Source organism: Canis lupus, chromosome X (assembly GCF_011100685.1).
Source record: "Canis lupus familiaris isolate Mischka breed German Shepherd chromosome X, alternate assembly UU_Cfam_GSD_1.0, whole genome shotgun sequence".
Taxonomy (NCBI): Eukaryota; Metazoa; Chordata; class Mammalia; order Carnivora; family Canidae; genus Canis; species Canis lupus.
Genome location: NC_049260.1, coordinates 10,114,292 through 10,131,195, shown reverse-complemented (window position 1 = coordinate 10,131,195; position 16,904 = coordinate 10,114,292). Strand labels below are relative to the sequence as shown.

At 45.1% G+C, this 16,904-nt stretch overlaps 1 protein-coding gene across 2 annotated transcripts; it reads right to left on the bottom strand.

Annotated features, from left to right (window-relative positions):
* Positions 1-7,638: 7,638 nt before the first annotated feature.
* Positions 7,639-16,857, bottom strand: TCEANC (transcription elongation factor A N-terminal and central domain containing). Of its 2 annotated transcripts, none has more exons than XM_038586833.1 (3): positions 16,755-16,857; positions 14,298-14,424; positions 7,639-8,722 (listed from the first exon to the last, which is right to left on the bottom strand). In XM_038586833.1, the coding sequence occupies exon 3, from the start codon at positions 8,712-8,714 to the stop codon at positions 7,668-7,670; it is 1,047 nt and encodes a 348-aa protein (XP_038442761.1). In that variant the 5' UTR covers positions 8,715-8,722; positions 14,298-14,424; positions 16,755-16,857; the 3' UTR covers positions 7,639-7,667. The 2 variants fall into 2 exon arrangements, with proteins under 2 accessions (XP_038442761.1, XP_038442762.1); XM_038586834.1 differs by lacking the exon at positions 16,755-16,857 and adding an exon at positions 11,160-11,215 and having other exon boundaries at positions 14,298-14,425.
* Between the last annotated feature and the right edge of the window lie 47 nt (positions 16,858-16,904).

Sequence of the window (16,904 nt, the reverse complement as noted above, 5' to 3'; positions counted from 1 at the left end):
GGTCCATTAACCATCTGCCTTCAGCTGGGGTCACGATTCCGGGGTCCTGGGATGGAGCCCCGAGTCAAGTCGGGCTCCCTGCTCAGCCAGAAGCCTGCTTCTCCCTCTCCCTCCACCCCTCTCTCTGCTCATGCTCTCTTACTCACTCTTGATCCCAAATAAATTAATTAAAAATCTTACAAAAAAAACCAATTGTAGAGCTTCAAGGCCTCAGTCAGAGAGACACTAAAGACAAGATGCCCGGTGGACTCAGAGATGACAACACACACTTCACTTAAACCTGGGAGTTCTTTGCAGTCAGACGTGGGTGACCGTCTACTTCAGCTTGCCCTGGTAGAGGTTCACTCAGTTCCCCTGCCCCAGGCAAGAGCCAAGTGGACCAGTGACTGGACAAGCTCTGGCTAGGCCATGGTTGGGGAAATAGGAAGTGGGTTCAGTCATTTACACATCAGCACATTAGGTGGCACCCAGCCAGATGACTCACACCTCACTGGGCATCCACGGAAATGTCTTAATTTTTTGTTTCTACCCACAAAGGTGAATTTAGCAAATTATGATGCCATTTTGATGATTTAAAAGCAGCTGCAGGGGAGCTCTCTCGATATTTATTATACATATTGAAAGTGAACATATTCTAAAAGTAGTAAGTTTTTGATTGGGGAATATTTTTGTTTATTAATTAGATCTGTCACTTTCCTATGGCTGTTTTAGATTTTTTAAAAAAATATGTGCCATCGGGGTGCCTGGGTAGCTCAGTCAGTTAAGTGTCTGCCTTCAGCTCAAGTTGTGATCTCCCAGTCCTGGGATGGAGCCCTGCACTGGGCTCCCTGCTCACTGGGGAGCCTGTTTCTCCCTCTCCCTCCGCCCCTCCCCCTGCTTGTGTGCACACGCTCTCTCTCAAATAAATAAAATCTTTAAAAAGATTTATTCATGAGAGACACACAGAGAGAGGCAGAGACCCAGGCAGAGGGAGAAGCAGGCTCCATGCAGGGAGCCCGAAGTGGGACTTGATCCTGGGTCTCCAGGATCACACCCTGGGCTGAAGGTAACGCTAAGCCGCTGAGCCACCCGGGCTGCCCCCTAAATAAAATCTTTAAAAAATATATTTTAAAATATGTGCCACCATTTGAAGAAGTAACTACTTGGAACCTACTCCTATTTGCACCTTGTTTGTATTTTAAAAGAAAGAACATGCCCAATAAATTCTTTTTTTTTTTTTCAATTGTCCTGTAGGATGCTTGCAATAATTTAACAAAAGATACAAAACAGCTTGGTTCATTTGGCATGGCTGATTGTCACCTTTGTTATATAATCTCCCTAGCTTATACAGAGACTGAAGGTATAACGGCCACTATGTTTTAGAGGAAATGGTATTTAGAACTGCATTTATACATCAGAGGGAAGGATGCAGCCCTGGGGCAGACAGAGCCTATAAAGCACACATTCTTGTCATTGAAAAAACAAACCACAACTAGAAAACAGTGGAATTAATAGGAAGTCTGGACATTTGGGGAGGCAAAAGGATATATAAGAACAAAGCCCCCAAACAACACCTCACCTGGCCCTGGTACCTAACTTAATCCCTCTAGGCCTCAGATTTCTCACCTTTAACATGCTGGCAGGGTAGCTGTGAAGGTTAAATGAGATGCTGTAGACGAAGTGCCAGGAATCTAGCAAATAAGGTGATGCAATACCCTTCCCCATTCCTCTGCCTGGCTAACTTCATCTCCACATTTACCCTGAGGGTCACAGCCCTCCCTGATCCTCCTGGGTCCCTGTACCCCTGCCTCATCAGTCAGGCGGTGTCCTTCTCATACCTTTTAAAATGTAAAATGATAGCTGGCCACCAGGCCACGGCATTGGCACTTCCCCGTCATTTTGTGGGTCCCAAGGCCTGGGGTGGCTCTTGATCATCTCATTGCCCCTGGCACCAGGCAATAAAGCAATGTGCAATCGCTACTGCACAGCATTTCCGATAATGCACAGCAACGTCTCTGCAAACCTCACTTTAAATAATCATGCAAATAGAATTATATGAAGCTATCATCCTTTCTCCTTCTGGGCTGTAGCCTCTTCGGAAAGCAAGATGACGCCTTCTACAGTCTAGGCATTTACAGTAAATATTAAAAATATTTTTGTAAAATATTTAGCATTTACTGGGAAGTTATAAATAAAGCCATCTGACCTGAAAGACGAAGACCCCGCCCTCGCAAAGGCAGTGGAGCGCTGCCAGCTGCAGGCTTCCTGACTGGTGTTTAGAAATGGTAATAGGGAATGAAAGGAGCCTCTCATTCCAGGAAGTGCTGGGAGAGAGACAGAGCAGCAATTGTACCCAACTTTTTATCTAAAAAAAGTAACACAGACAAAAGGAGAGTGATGTGGGAAAAGGCGCGAAGAGCCCTTCTAGATTCAGGTATAACAACTGATGCTTCTGCCCCATGCAGTTACTCCTCATAACCAGGGCAACCAAGATCCAGGCTATACTTGTATTGTGCTGCCTCTCTGTGCTGTTAGTTTGTTTTTATTATGGGTCATGGGTAGGGAATTTGTGGTTGTTGGATTTGATGAAACATCCATTTGCAAAATTGCCAATAGAAGGAAGGAAAAAAAAATCTTTTTGCTTCTACCCCACTTAAATTCTTGGCTGGGACTCTGTAGCAAAAGACAGATGAACAAGAGGAAAGCATTCCCATTTACTTAATATAGATTTTACCTGACACAGGGGCTTTCATAACAGAGTGAAGCCCCAAAGACAGTTAAGTCGGTGTGGGATTTTTTACCTTTTTTTTTTTTAAGATGTATTTATTTGAGAAAGAGAGAGAGAGAAAACGAGTGGTGGGGGGAGGCGAGGGAGAGGGAGAAGCAGACTCCCCACTGAGCAGGGAATCTAACCTGGTGCTCAATCCCAGGACCCCAGGAGCCTGACCTGAGCTGAAGGCAGACACTTAACCAACTGAAGCCACCCAGGTACCCCTAAACTGGTGCATTTTTGTACCAGGTTTGATGAAGAGTGGAACATCAGGGAGAAATATGATAGAACAAAAGGGCATGAGCTGGGGGAAGGCGAGAAAGTCTTTGTTCAGACTCCCCTGGGTGTCCCTGCCTCTGCAGGGATCAGGGGTGCCCCTTGCCTTGGGTATGAGGAGAGCACCTCTCACTGGAGGGTCTGAGGACCTGCCTCAGGGGAGAAGGGAGGGGCAGAGTCCTGCTTGCACTTGCCCTTATTCAAATTCCTTCCACTTCTTCAATATGCCAAGGTACCAGATTCTGGAGCAGGGTTTCCTGAACCCTGTCACCAAGGGCTTTGTCAACTCTAAAGATGCAGGGAGAGGAGTCTCCGTGTACTCTTGCTTGAAACCAGTCCCGTGACAACTGGACCACTGCTATGGCCATCTGCCTGGGGATCTCTGCATCCAGCCTTGCTTCCCTCCCCCTCTAACTTAACACAGCGGCCAGAGGGAACTTTCATAAAGGCCATTCAAATGGGATCACTACCAACTCCCTGGTTTCAATGGCTTCCCATCCGGCTTGGACAAAACCCAAAGTCCTTATCATGACTGACAAAGGCCCTACTGAACCCAATGGCCCTTGTGACTTCACCTCTGTCCTTCTTCCCCTTGCCACTGGACCTCAGCTCCGGTGGACTCTTGCCCTACCTGGTCTGTGTCAGCCACCCGCTGGCCCGCCCACCATAGGGCCATTGAACTTGCTGTTCCCATAAAAGTGATTTTAAATTAAATGAAAGCTTTCCCACCCCCACCTCCGCAAGCAATTTTAAAGAAAAACACTTTCTTTTTAGTGGCTAAGACATAAAATGTGAAAGAACGATTATCTCTACTTAAAAATGTAATGCTGTCTCATTGGCTAAAAGAAAAAAACCCACGTTACTATTTGCCTATTCTTGTTCCAAAAGTTCCTGACAAAGTTGATTTAAAAAAAAAAAGTTGATAAAAAATGAGAAAGACTACCCAGATTTTTACATTTTGGAGAGTAAAGGAATTTCCATTTTAAATGCTTCCGTTCGTCTCCAAATTGTTTGCCCAATTCCAGCATAACAAAATTTTTAAAACCCCACCACACACACAAAAAAAACCAAACCACGACATGAACACTGGGTTTTCATGTGATGTGCTCTTTTATAACCGCTGAATAGTTTTTAAGATAGTTCTAAGTCACATGAAACCAGTTTGTGAAACTTGGAAGTTTTAGGTGACTTTGCAAATTTCTCTTTTAAAAAAAAAAAAGACTAGCGTGTTACATCACAATAAGCAGCCCTGGGAAGCCACAGGGAAAAAAGATATCAGAATAGAGGGCACCTGGGTGGCTCAGAGGTTGAGCCTCTGCCTTTGGCTCAGGTCGTGATCCCCAGGTCCTGGGATGGAGTCCCAACATCGGGTTCCCAGAGGCGAGCCTGCTTCTCCCTCTGCCTGTCTCTGCCTCTCTCTCTGTGTGTGTCTCTCATGAATAAAAAAAATAAAATCTTAAAAGAAAAAAGATACTGGAACAGAATTTGCACTCAATGGCCTCATGGCCTTGGTTACTTCAAACCTATTTGAACACACATACATATTGTAGTTTTAGGCACTGTTTGGGGAACTGTGTCAGGAGGCAGGCAAGCTGTATATCTGGTTACCTTCAGAGCTCTGACACAGGAAGTTAGGATGGGTAGGAGAAAACTGGCGAAAATGTGTAGGTGCAGCAAGAACTCAGAAGTAAACTTTTTAAAACTGTAACCATTCACATTTGACAAGTTCTCCAAAGAGAACTTGTTCAGCTATAAACACGCAGAAGGCGTGTTGGGCGTAAACAGTTGCACACTGCAAAAGCCTTAAAGAAGGAACTTCTTCTTCAATTCATGTATTAATGTTGGTAGAGTCAAAGGCTGAGGCAACGGACGACCTCTGACAGATCAGGGCCTGTTTTTACATAAAGAGAATTGGAACTTCACACCTAAAAGGGTTCAGAGTATGTGACCCCCAAATACGCCATCCGGCATGATGATCATTCCAGGCTGAAAGCCCATGAGAACAGACCGAGTCCACACAAGCTCTGGGCCTTCCGTCCACCTGCTTAAGGGCAGAACGTAATCTCCTGCTGTGAATTCTGTATCAGGAAGGAGGAAACCACCTCCTCGGGGTGGCAGCAAGAAAAGTCCACAGAAACAGGCCTTACTACACAGACATTATGTTCCATGACCCCCATCCCCGTATATTTACCCTCCCACAGTCTGCTGCCCCTAAAAGCCTAAAGCCCTTTGCCTTTGTCTTATTTCATTCTTTGTTAAGATGCTACTATACAAGCCCATGTTCTTTTTTTTTAAGATTTTATTTATTTATTTATGAGAGATACAGGCAGTGAGAGAAGCAGGCTCCCCACAGGGAGCCCGATGTGGGACTCGATCCCAGAACTCCGGGATCACGCCCTGAGCCAAAGGCAGATGCTCAACCACTGGGCCACCCTGGTGCCCCACAACCCCACGATCTAATCTCCACTGGAATTCTTCATCACCAGGTTTCTCCTCTATGCGTCACGCACCATATGTTAATAAACAGATTTTCTCCTGTTGGTCTGTCTATTGTCTAATTTGCAGGGTCCTGGCTCCAGAGCCTAGCAGAGCTTTTTTCCTCCCCTAAAGATCTAAATTCACATGCCCTGGAGACCATGAAGACTCCCTACCATCAGAAACCAAACTTCATCAACAGTTTAGATACTCCGGAGAACTTGTGCAAAACAAAACAAAACAAAACAAAACAAAACACCCAACCCAAACAAACAAACACATGACTCCTCTGACTAGGCAAGGGGACTAGAAGCAAAATTCTAACTGCGAGGTTAGAGGATAACTTTCATGGTTCAAGGGAGACACCTGTAAAGTGAGAAAAGACAGGGGACAGTAACCAAGCCCTGGTTATCCAACATCAGAGCCTAAAGACACTATTCATCTCGTCCCACATGGCCAGAAATCCATTCCTAAAGGTCCTGCATGGAGAATTCGGAGGAGGACAGCGTGGGAGCCATTGGAGTGGGGCTTGGCTCGGCCAAGTCACGGCACCTTTAAGGACCCGTTTCCTCATGATGAGGGAGCAGAAGGCAAGCTGAGGACAAAGCACAAGTTGACACCTCCATGACCCCGGCCCCCCCCAGAGTGGCATGTGTGTGACATTCCCTAGGCACTCCTGGCTGCCCTAAAGCTATAGGAAAGGAGAGACAAATGGTTAACTTATATAGTCCAGTAGACCTGAGTTTCCCTCATTTTACAGAATGTCTCAGTGATTTATAAGAGAAAAGCATTCTTGGGGCACCTGGGTGGTTTAGTCGGTAAAGCATCTGCGTTCACCTCAGGTCATGATCCTGGAGTCCTGGGATCCAGCCCCACATCAGGCTCCCTGCTCAGCAGGGAGTCTGCTTCTCCCTCTCCCTCTGCTGCTCCTCTTGCTTGTGTTCTCTCTCTCTCAAATAAATAGATATAATCTTTAATCTTTTTTCTTTAAAAAAAAAAAAAGCATTCCTATCGATAACCTAACTTCCAGAAGGAAACTCCCAATTGTCTTAATATTAATGCTTTACTACAGGGAAAAACAACCTTGACAATGGCAAGGCCTCCAGTATCTTATAGGTCCTCTTGTGCATACAGAAATTCTTTAGAAAACCTCTTTTTCCTTACCCCCTACTCCCAAGTATATAATCAGTCATGTGTCACAAGCCTGGGGCAGCAGCTCCTTCTGCCCAGAGGTCCTGTCCCCTGTGCTTTAATAAAACCACTATTTTGCACCAAAGACTGGCCATGGGGCTCAGGACCTATGTATATTCAAAAACTCTATCATACAGAGCGACATTCTTTTCTTAGAGCTGTGAGACAATCAAGTGAGAGCCTGTGTGTGAGCAGTTCTCAACTCTGACTGCATCTCAAAACACCTTGAGGAATTAAAAAAAAGCAATGGTGATGCCTGGGGTTGCAGCCCACGCATTTGGATTCAATTGCTCTGGGGAGGGCCCTGAGCATCTGTGGGTTGTCAAGGCTCCCCAGAGGACTCTCATAGGCAGCCGCCCAGGACTACAGGCCTACTGAGAAAGCAGCACTTCTCAAACCGTCTTGAACAGGATCACCTGGGGCTCTGCCAAAATGCAGAGTTGGGACTCAGGAGCACGAGGCCTGGGACTCTGCATTTATAACAGGCTCTAGGGCAGGAGGAGCTGCTCTCAGCCACACTCAGAGAACAGCAGAGTAATATGTGGCCACAAAACAAAAAGTCATCAACTCTCTCCCCAAACGGTCACATTTTAGTGATTGTGGTGTGAGCTTGAACGAATGACTTTCCTTCCTTCTTTGTAGGGTTGTTTTAAGAACAGTGTGTATTAGATTTTATTTTATTTATTATTTTTTAAATTTTTTAAAAAAGATTTTATTTATTTATTCATGAGAGACACAGAGAGAGAGAGAGAGAGGCAGAGACACAGGCAGAGGGAGAAGCAGGCTCCACGCAGGGAGTCCGATGTGGGACTCGACCCCGGGACTCCAGGATCATGCCCTGGGCTGAAGGCAGGGGCTAAACCGCTGAGCCACCCGGGCTTCCCCCCTGTATTAGATTTTAAAAGCAAGCATAACAGGGTGGTATCAAAAAAAAGGCATCACTCTGGTTCTTGGTTAAGAGAACATTTATTTACAATTATAAGCACACCCACTTGCTATGGTACCACTGCTCCCCACATTCATTACAGATCACATAGGTCATCATCTCCTCATCTGGATTTGAATTCCGTACCCAACTTGGAAGGAAAAGTGTGCCTCTGGCGATTACGGTGACCTTGCAATTGAACTTCTCACAGCGTCTGCATTTTATTTTTCTTGTGTGTGTGCCCTCGATCGCTTGGGGAAGGTGATGCTCCTGTATGCAAGATTCCGTGTAGGAGGCTCTCAACTGCTTCAGTTCCTTGTTTGCCATTTCCATCACAGTCATCTTGGCAAATTCTCTCGGAGACATGGTCCCAGAGAGCAGGTTTTGTTGTAAGTGAGAATTTTTGGGGTTCCTCAGATTGGCAACTTTGCTTCTCACACAAGTTTTGTATTTTTTGAGGTTCTTGGAATGAAGGGTAAAAATGTGCTCTTCAATTTCTCTTGCAAAGTTTCGCCACAAATCAGCTTTGGGCTGCTCTGTGAAAGGACTAGTTAAAGCTTCATAAAGAAGCTCTGTGCATTTAGCTCTCACAGGTACCATGGGATCCAGCAACTCACTGGATCTCTGGGCAGTGGATTTAGGGTCACCACTCCTGAAATGCTCCTCCTTAGGTTCCGTCTGACTTGTGCTATTTTCAGGCACAATCATTTCAAAGGCTTCTGCAACACTGTGGGATGAAGAATTAGAGCTGGAGCCGCCTGATAGCTCATCCTGACTTGGGTCATGAGAAAGTCTTGAGTTTTCTTCATTTCTACCCGTAGGGAAAGATTTGTCCCTCGGTTTGAAGTGGAGATCCTTTTTATAAAGAGCTTTCCATTCTGACAGCAAGTGCTTGGCTTTCTTTTTCAAAGCCACCGAGGGGCAGTGTTTGAGGACTCTGTACACAGCCCTGACCACAATGGTCTCCTGGAGATCTTCTTTCGTCACACACAGAGTCTCCAGGTCAGTAAGGTGGTTGCCAAGATCCTCAAAATTCCTTTTAGACAGCAGTTGCTCAATAAGGGAGGCGCTGGCAGCTATCTGGTTCTTGTCAGACATCTTTACAGCTGCAAGGAAAAGAGAAAAGAGGTTTCTGGTTTTTTCAAGCTTGTGTTTGCCAGTCAAACTTCCTGATAATAGCAGGGCACTTTCTGCCAACTACCTATGTGGTGTTTTCTGAAAGAGTTGTGTAACACAAGTGGGTGTGACCTGTTAGAAAATGGAATCTGCAATGTGGTATGGTTTAGTTTCAAAAGGCTGAGTCTCAGTAGTTGGAAAAAGAAAAAAAAAGCGGCACTGTAACCAGCTTCCGCATTAACGGTTGCTTAAAAGAAGCTTGTTGGAAGAGCTCTATAACTTTTTCCATCCCAAATTTTACAGATTAATAGTCTTTCTGGATCTAGATGGGTCAGTTGCTTTGGATGGAATTTGGTGGTCACATTGGGCATGAGATCATGCCAGTGTCAGCATCAACAGGGTAAGTGAGCAAGGCTGGCCCATTTCTTCCCATATTCAGTTATAAAGCTGAACTACTTGTGGATTTTATCATCTTTAATTGGTACTTTTCTGAATATACAAGAATGAGAAACAGGGCAATAAGGGGATGCTATTTAGATGTTCCAAGGAATGTGACAAAATCATGAGATAATAGAGGCTACAAAGCAGCTGGAGCCAGATCTGATAAGCCCGAAGAGCCAATAGGCACTGTGCTGACATCCGAGTCTTCTGAAAAACAGGGTAAGCATTCAGACTAAGCAATCTGGACATTTTATGACTTTGGACCAACTAGTCGTAGGCCAGTTTGGTTCCATTAACTTTTTTGTTTAGCTTCTAGGTGTAAAAAGTTGTTTGATGATTATATCTGTGTGAATCTCATCCCAGGCAGGTGTTTATCTAACCATTCTATTTTTCTCTCCTCATAATGTACATAACCTTGCTACCTAATACCCTTGTACCTACATCTGCTCATCTGGTCTAAAAATGGACATATGCATCTTGATGCCATGGACCGTGTCTTTTCAAAAACTCATGGGCTTCCATTTTATAGCACTTGATATTAAATGCCCATCACTGGGTCCCCTGGGTGGCTCAGTCGGTTGGGCATCTGACTCTTGGTTTTGGCTCAGGTCATGCATGGTCTCAGGGTCATGGGATAGAGCCCATCTTAGGCTCTGCCCTTAGTGAGGGAGTCTGCTGGACTCCCTCTCCCTCCCCCTTTGCCGCTTGCACATGCACTCTCTCTAAATACATAAATAAATAAAATCTTAAAAAAAAAAAAGCCCATCACTAAGCACATAGGCTAATAACACCGAAGGGAGCACAGAGAAGATCAATGCAGCCTTCTTATTTTTTATTTTTTAATGCAGCCTTCTTAGAAACCATATGACAAGTTCTGTAAAATGCAATGTTCTTTTAGTCAGCAATTCTACTTCTGTAAGTTTACATTAGGGAAACAAAAGATGTGGAAGCTGTACATGTAAGAATTTTCTTCAAACTTTGAAGCAACTGCAAGGTCCCAAATGGCTAAACTTGCACACAAAATGTGCACAGCAGCATTATTCTTAATAGCCAAAAAGTAGAAACAACCTGAATGTCTGTCAACTGATAGATAAACATGTAGCCTATCCATACAATAGAATGATATTTGGCCAAAAAAAAAAAAAAGAAATTCTGATATATACTACAACATGGATGAACCTCGAAAACACTATGTCAAAAACACAGAAGACCACATATTGTATGATTCCATTTATATGAAATGTCCAGAATTGGCAAATCTATAGAGATGGAAAATAGACTGGTAGTTGACTAGGACTGGGGCAGAGGGATGAGGGGGGCAGTGGGGTGGAATGAAAGGGGGGTGGCTGTCAACAAGTACAGAGTTTTTGAAGAAAGTAAGCAACCTTCTCTAAAGTTGACTGTGGTGGTGAACTGCACAACTGTAAATATACTAAAAATCACTGAAGTGTACACTTTAAGGACGTGAACTGTACGGTGTATAAATTATATCTGAATAAAGCTGTCATTTAAAAACAGCATATATAGGGCACCTGTGTGGCTCTGTGGGTTAAGCATCTGCCCTTGGTTCAGGTTAGGATTCTGGGGTCCTGGGATTGAGCCCTGCACCGGGGTCTCTGCTCCTCGGGTAGCCTGTTTCTACCTCTCCCTACTGCTCCCCCTGCTTGCATGCTCTCTGTTAAATAAATAAAATCTAATAAATAAATAAATAAATAAATAAATAAATAAATACATACATACATACATACATACATACATACAGCATATAGAGTCTGATCCAAATTTTATTTAAGAATCACATATGAAGAGAAAAGGTTAAAAACAGATACACAAAATTTTAGGTAGTGACATTTTCTGAATGGTAAAATTTTTAGATGAGTTTTGTTTTTATTCCTTCCTGGATTTTCTATGATGAGTATATATTATTTTCATAACCAGAAAAGTGATTCATTCAATATAATTTCATGACCAATTCCACATACTTACAAATGTTTGCCTATTGGAAAATGGCACAGTAGATGGATCAGTCTTCCACCTTCCCTCTGGAATCAGAATATCATATAGGTGTTACGTGACCTGCGGCTTTGCCTTCAGATTAGCATTCACAATTTCCTATCGTAACTCCAATTGCTGAGTCTAAGCCAGTTGAATCTCCTCTTGAACATGAAATACTCATCTTGCCTGCATTCCATATTCATTCCATAGGCATCACTACTGAAGAAATCAGGATTGACGTTTGCTGGATGTTGACAAGGTGGTTAATCAGAGAGAGGTCTAGAGTGCCCACAAAGAGGTTAGGCAATATTTAACTCAGGTCAGAATTTCTCAACAAACGGTCAGAGTCTCAAGGAGATTCTGAAGGGGAATAGCTTCAGGGCTTCAGTGCGATGAGAACAGCAGTTTGTTTTACCAGCAAAACTTTTTTTTTCCTTTCTATAAATCTATAGACGTTAATGGATTCATGCATGAGCACTCTGCTCTTTATTTCACACGTCCTTTTATTTACCTCTCTTCCGTATTTCTTTCTTTTCCATTTCTAATTGTGGTAAAATACACATGCCATAGACTTGTCATCTTAGGGATCCCCGGGTGGCTCAGCAGTTTAGCGCCTGCCTTCGGCCCAGGGTATGATCCTGGAGACCCAGGATCAAGTCCCACATAGGGCTCCCCATAGGGAGCCTACTTCTCCCTCTGTGTTTCTGCCTCTCTCTCTGTGTCTGAATAAATAAATAAAATCTTAAAAAAAAAAAAAGGCCTTGTCATCTTAGCCATTTTTAAGCATATGGTTCAATTGTTAAGTACATTCATGTTGTTGTGCAACCAGCCTCCAGAACACTTATTCTCTTGCAAAACAAACTTTGTACCCATTAAACAACAACTCCCTGTTCCTTTCTCCCCCATAGCTCCTGGCAACCATCAAGCTACTTTCCGTCTCCATGATTTTGACTACCTACTGCATGTAAGTGGAATCAAACAGTATTTGGCTTTTTGTGACTGGCTTATTTCACTTAGTATAATGTTCTCAAAGTTCACCTGTGTTGTAGCAGGTGTCCTGGAACAAGTGGTCTATACATGCAATGGAATATTAACATTAATAATAAATCAATGAATTAAAGAAATATAAATAATAATAAATTAACATTAGTAAGAATGTTATTAATATTCCATTGGATATATAGACCACATGTTACTTAGCCATTCATCCACTGATAAACACTTGAGTTGCTTCCACCCTTTGGCCATTGTGAATAATGCTATGAACATGGGTATACATGTATCTCTTTGGGACCCTGCTCTCAATGTTTTTGGGTAAATACCCAGAAGTGGGATTGCTGGGTCATATGGTAATTCTACTTGCAATTTTTTGAGGAACTGCCATACTGTTTTCCATTCTTCTCCATTATTTTTAACAGCATTTAAATCCTGTCAAACTTTTTTTTTTTAAGATTTTATTTATTTATCCACGAGAGATACAAAGAGAGAGAGACAGAGACAGAGACAGAGACACATGCAGAGGGAGAAGCAGGCTCCCTGCAGGGAGCCCGATGTGGGTGGGACTCGATCCTGGGTCTCCAGGATCACACCCTGGGCCGAAGCCGGCACTAAACCGCTGAGCCACTCGGGCTGCCCAAAATCCTGTCAAACTTTCTATTCCCCCTATGGGACAATGATGTGGATATGAAGCATTTATTGCCGTTAGGAGGGAATACTGTGAAAGCAGCTGAGACGCAAAATTTTGAGAATTGCCCTAAGAAGATAAGTAAGCTGTGTATCCAGTTGACAGCTCTACAGAGTTCATTCAATAAATATTTATTACGTATCTAGTACATACTAGATGCTGAGCCTAGAGATATTCTCGGGCAGCCCCGGTGGTGCAGCGGTTTAGCGCGGCCTGCAGCCCAGGGCCTGATCCTGGATGGAGTCCCACGTCAGGCTCTCTGCAAGGAGCCGGCTTCTCTCTCTCTCTCTCTCTCTCTGTGTGTCTCTATGAATAAATAAATAAAATCTTTTAAAAAAATTAAAAAAAAGACATTCTCTGCTTTGAGGAAGCGGACAGCCCAGTGGAAGGAATACAGACAAGAAACTGGCCACTTATAACACAGGGTATCTCCAAAGGATAGACGGGGCCGCTAGAGGACATTCATAGCAGGAATACTGGACTCGAATCTGGGTTTCCGACCATCTGGGGGCCGGCTCTAAAGGCTTCTTCACTGCATTCATTCTGATTCATGGCACTTTGTTAGAGGGATCATCCTCTAGTACAGATCTCATCAAGCCATTCCCTCATTTTCCTACTTAAAGCCCCTCAAAGGTTCCTCTCTGGTCTCAGGATGGTGCTCCAAGGTCCTTGGCTGGGTAATAAAAACTCCTTCCAGGGGTACCTGGGTGGCTCAGTGGTTGAGCGTCTGCCTTCAGCTCAGGGCATGATCCCGGGATCCTGGGATCAAGTTTCACACTGGACTCCCCACGGGGAGCCTGCTTCTCCCTCTGCCTGTCTCTGCCTTTTTCTGTGTGTCTCTCATGAATAAATAAATAAAATCTTTTACAAAAAAAAAAAAAAAAAAAAGCCCCTTTCAGCCTTCCTCATGGCCTCACTGAACCACAGAAAGGCACTGCCCATTTCACAGTTCTGTGTCTTTTGTCAGAAACTCCCTGAGCTAAGCCTAATTCTCACCACGAGTGGCATCAGGCCTGACCATAAACCTCAATCATCTGGAGAAATTAAACAGCAAAAACAAAAACAATGCCAGGGCCTTGTCCCAGAAAGAATGGATGGGAATCCCTGAGGGTAGGCCTGGCTATTTTCTCAGCTGCCCAAGTGACTCTGATTTAAAGCAGAGCTGCTGCCACTGCTCTATACACATACTAGCACAAGGCCCTCCTGCTACAGGACCGACTCAGTTACACTGCCATCAGCCCAAAGACAGCTCCTGACCTGCTCCTCCAGTGAATGTATAGAACTTCCCTGCTTTTGGATTTTGCTGACTGAGCCCCATTAGGAAATATTAAAAACACCTCCTGTGCACAGCTCACCTGAGACTCTTCTCTACAATTATAACTGGTGGTTGCAATGTCTTAAGCGTCACGATGCACCCAGTTCCCCGGACTTATTCCCTCCCTTACCTCTTAACAGCAGAAGGCAATGTACATTTATTGAACTGTACGTGCCACACACATTTATGTCATCTCCATCCTTGCGATGACCCCAAGTCAGGTATGTGGCTTATCTCCATCTTCCAGATGAGGAAGCCTGTTAAAAAAAAAAATCATAAAAATTTTTTTAAATTTAAAAACGTCTTTAAAAAAATCAAATATTTGTGATGGCTTTTCACTGTGCAGACTACATTAAAATTATTTTTTTAAAGATTCTCCTTAATCACAAGAGACACACAGAGAGCGACCCAGAGACACAGGCAGAGGGAGAAGCAGGCTCCCTGCGTGGAGACCGATGCAGGACTCGATCCCAGGACCCCAGGATCATGCCCTGAGCCGAAGGCAGACACTCAACCACTGAGCCACCCAGGCGTCCCTAAAATGTTTTTTATTGTCTGCTTTCCCCACAAGACCATAAGAGAATGATGTCTGTTTCATTCACGGAGACACGCCCAGCAGACACCTGGCCAGTTCTTACTATTACTCAACAAATTCTTATTAAATGAGAAAAGAGGATCCAGAATGCTTCCTCTCCTCTCTGCTTGTACGCCCCATTCTTTTTTTTTTTTCAAGATTTTTTATTTATTTGGGGTGGAGCACAACCAGAGGGGAGGGGCAGAGGCAGAGGGAGAAGCAGACACACCCCTGAGCAGGGAGCCTGACGCGTGGCTGGATCCCAGGACCTCAAGAGCATGACCTGAGCCAAAGGCAGATGCCTAACTGACTGAGCCACCCAGGCGCCCCTGTACACTTCATTCTTTCCACTACAGACCAGCTTGCTCGTACCCACTGCACCTAAGCTCACTGCCCCTCAGCTTCTTCCACATGAGCCAACCTCATCTCAATTCTAGTTCGAAAAGTTATGTAAAAGACAAAACAAAAAGGAGTAGCAGCAGTAGCAGCAGCAGCACCATGGTGCCCACTGTGGGTTGAGTGGACTGCAGAGATCAAGCTTGTGGGGATAAGAAGGGTCAAGAAGCTAGAGTTCACAGAAGCCGAGGGGCGTTGAGCATGTTCCGTAAGTTTCTTGATGATTCTGTGCCTCAGTTTCTTCATCTACAAAACTGGGGAAATTCCGCATCTTAGGCTTAATATGGGAAATAAATGAGATAGTCCTTATAAAGTCCTTAGAGCCATGCCTGTCACACAGTAAGCCTACATGACAATTACACAGGACTATAATTAAAAGATTCACGTGACATGGATCTCCATGGCAGGCACTGTTGTACAGAACTTTGTTGTTTGTTGGCGAACTTCTTCTGGAAAAGGCCAGATAGTAAATACTGTAAGCTGTGCAGGCCATCCAGTCTCTGTATGGACTACTCAAGTCTGCTGCTCTGGTAGCAGGAACAGCAGCCATAGACGACACATAAAAGAATGAGTATGGCTTTGCTCCAATGTTTTTCAAAGACAGGTAGGCTGGATTTGGCTGTAGGCCACAGTTTGCTGAGCCCTTTTAAAGCAGTGCTATCCAACAGAAATACAATGCAAGCCACAGATAAAATTTAAAATTTTCTAGTACCCACGTTAAAAAAATAAACAAGTGAAGGTTACAGCATGTTACCTAACCAGTGTATCCAAAATACTGCCACTTCAACATGTAATTAATAAAAACAAATTGTTGATATTTTACATTCTCTTTTTCATACTTATTTCCCCCAAATTCGCTGTTTGACACTCTGACGCATCTCAATTAGGACCAGGAACATTTCAAGTGCTCCATGTAGCTCGTGGTTACCTATGGGACAACACAGTTCTAGAGCATATGCTAATACAGATAACGCTTACGTGCACACCTATTGCCCCAGCTTCTGAATATACATGAAAATGAGTCTATGCCGGGCGGGCAGGTGCAGGCCCTACATATCTGTGGACTGAATGCATAGAAAAGCTTGTTAATATTAACTAATATGGGCACGCTGCACACATCTGCACACATCTGGCTTAATCCCCGGGGGACACGAGCGATCAAAGAGAAATTTTGTTTCTAGTCATAACCCACGCACAGCTCTGCAGCTACACAGGGGAGCCCCTTCCCCCAGGGAGAGAACCGATGCCAAACGCTGGGTCGGGGCGCCGCGGTTTCCGAACAGCCACGCAACACTGCGCTAGTGTCCCTTCGTGTTAGGACGCCCCCCGGCACAGGTGCAGAGGGCGGAAGGGAGCAGCGCAAGGGCCCGCGGGGGCTCGGGTTCGGGAGAGGGGCGCGGGCCGCCAGCTCGGAGGCGGCGGCGGCCCCCGGGGATCCGCCCACCCCAGCGACGTCAGCCCGAGAAGAGGCGCGAGGGCGCTACAGGGCCCGCCCGCCCCGGGACGCACCGCGGCCCCCCGCGCCCTCCCGGAGCAGCGGTGAGCGTCCCCGAACAGGGGTGCGCGTCCCCGAGCGCCGCCGGGCACACACACGCGACAACCTAGAGCGTCGCTCACCGAGAAGCGCACACGCCCGGGAATCTCCGGAGACGTCGGCGCCGGGACAGAGCTTCCGGCACGCGGGGCGGGGCCACCGAGGCTCCACCAATCCGAGGCCGGCGGCTGGAGACCGCAGGCCGGGCGCATGCGTGCTGGGTACGTGGCGTC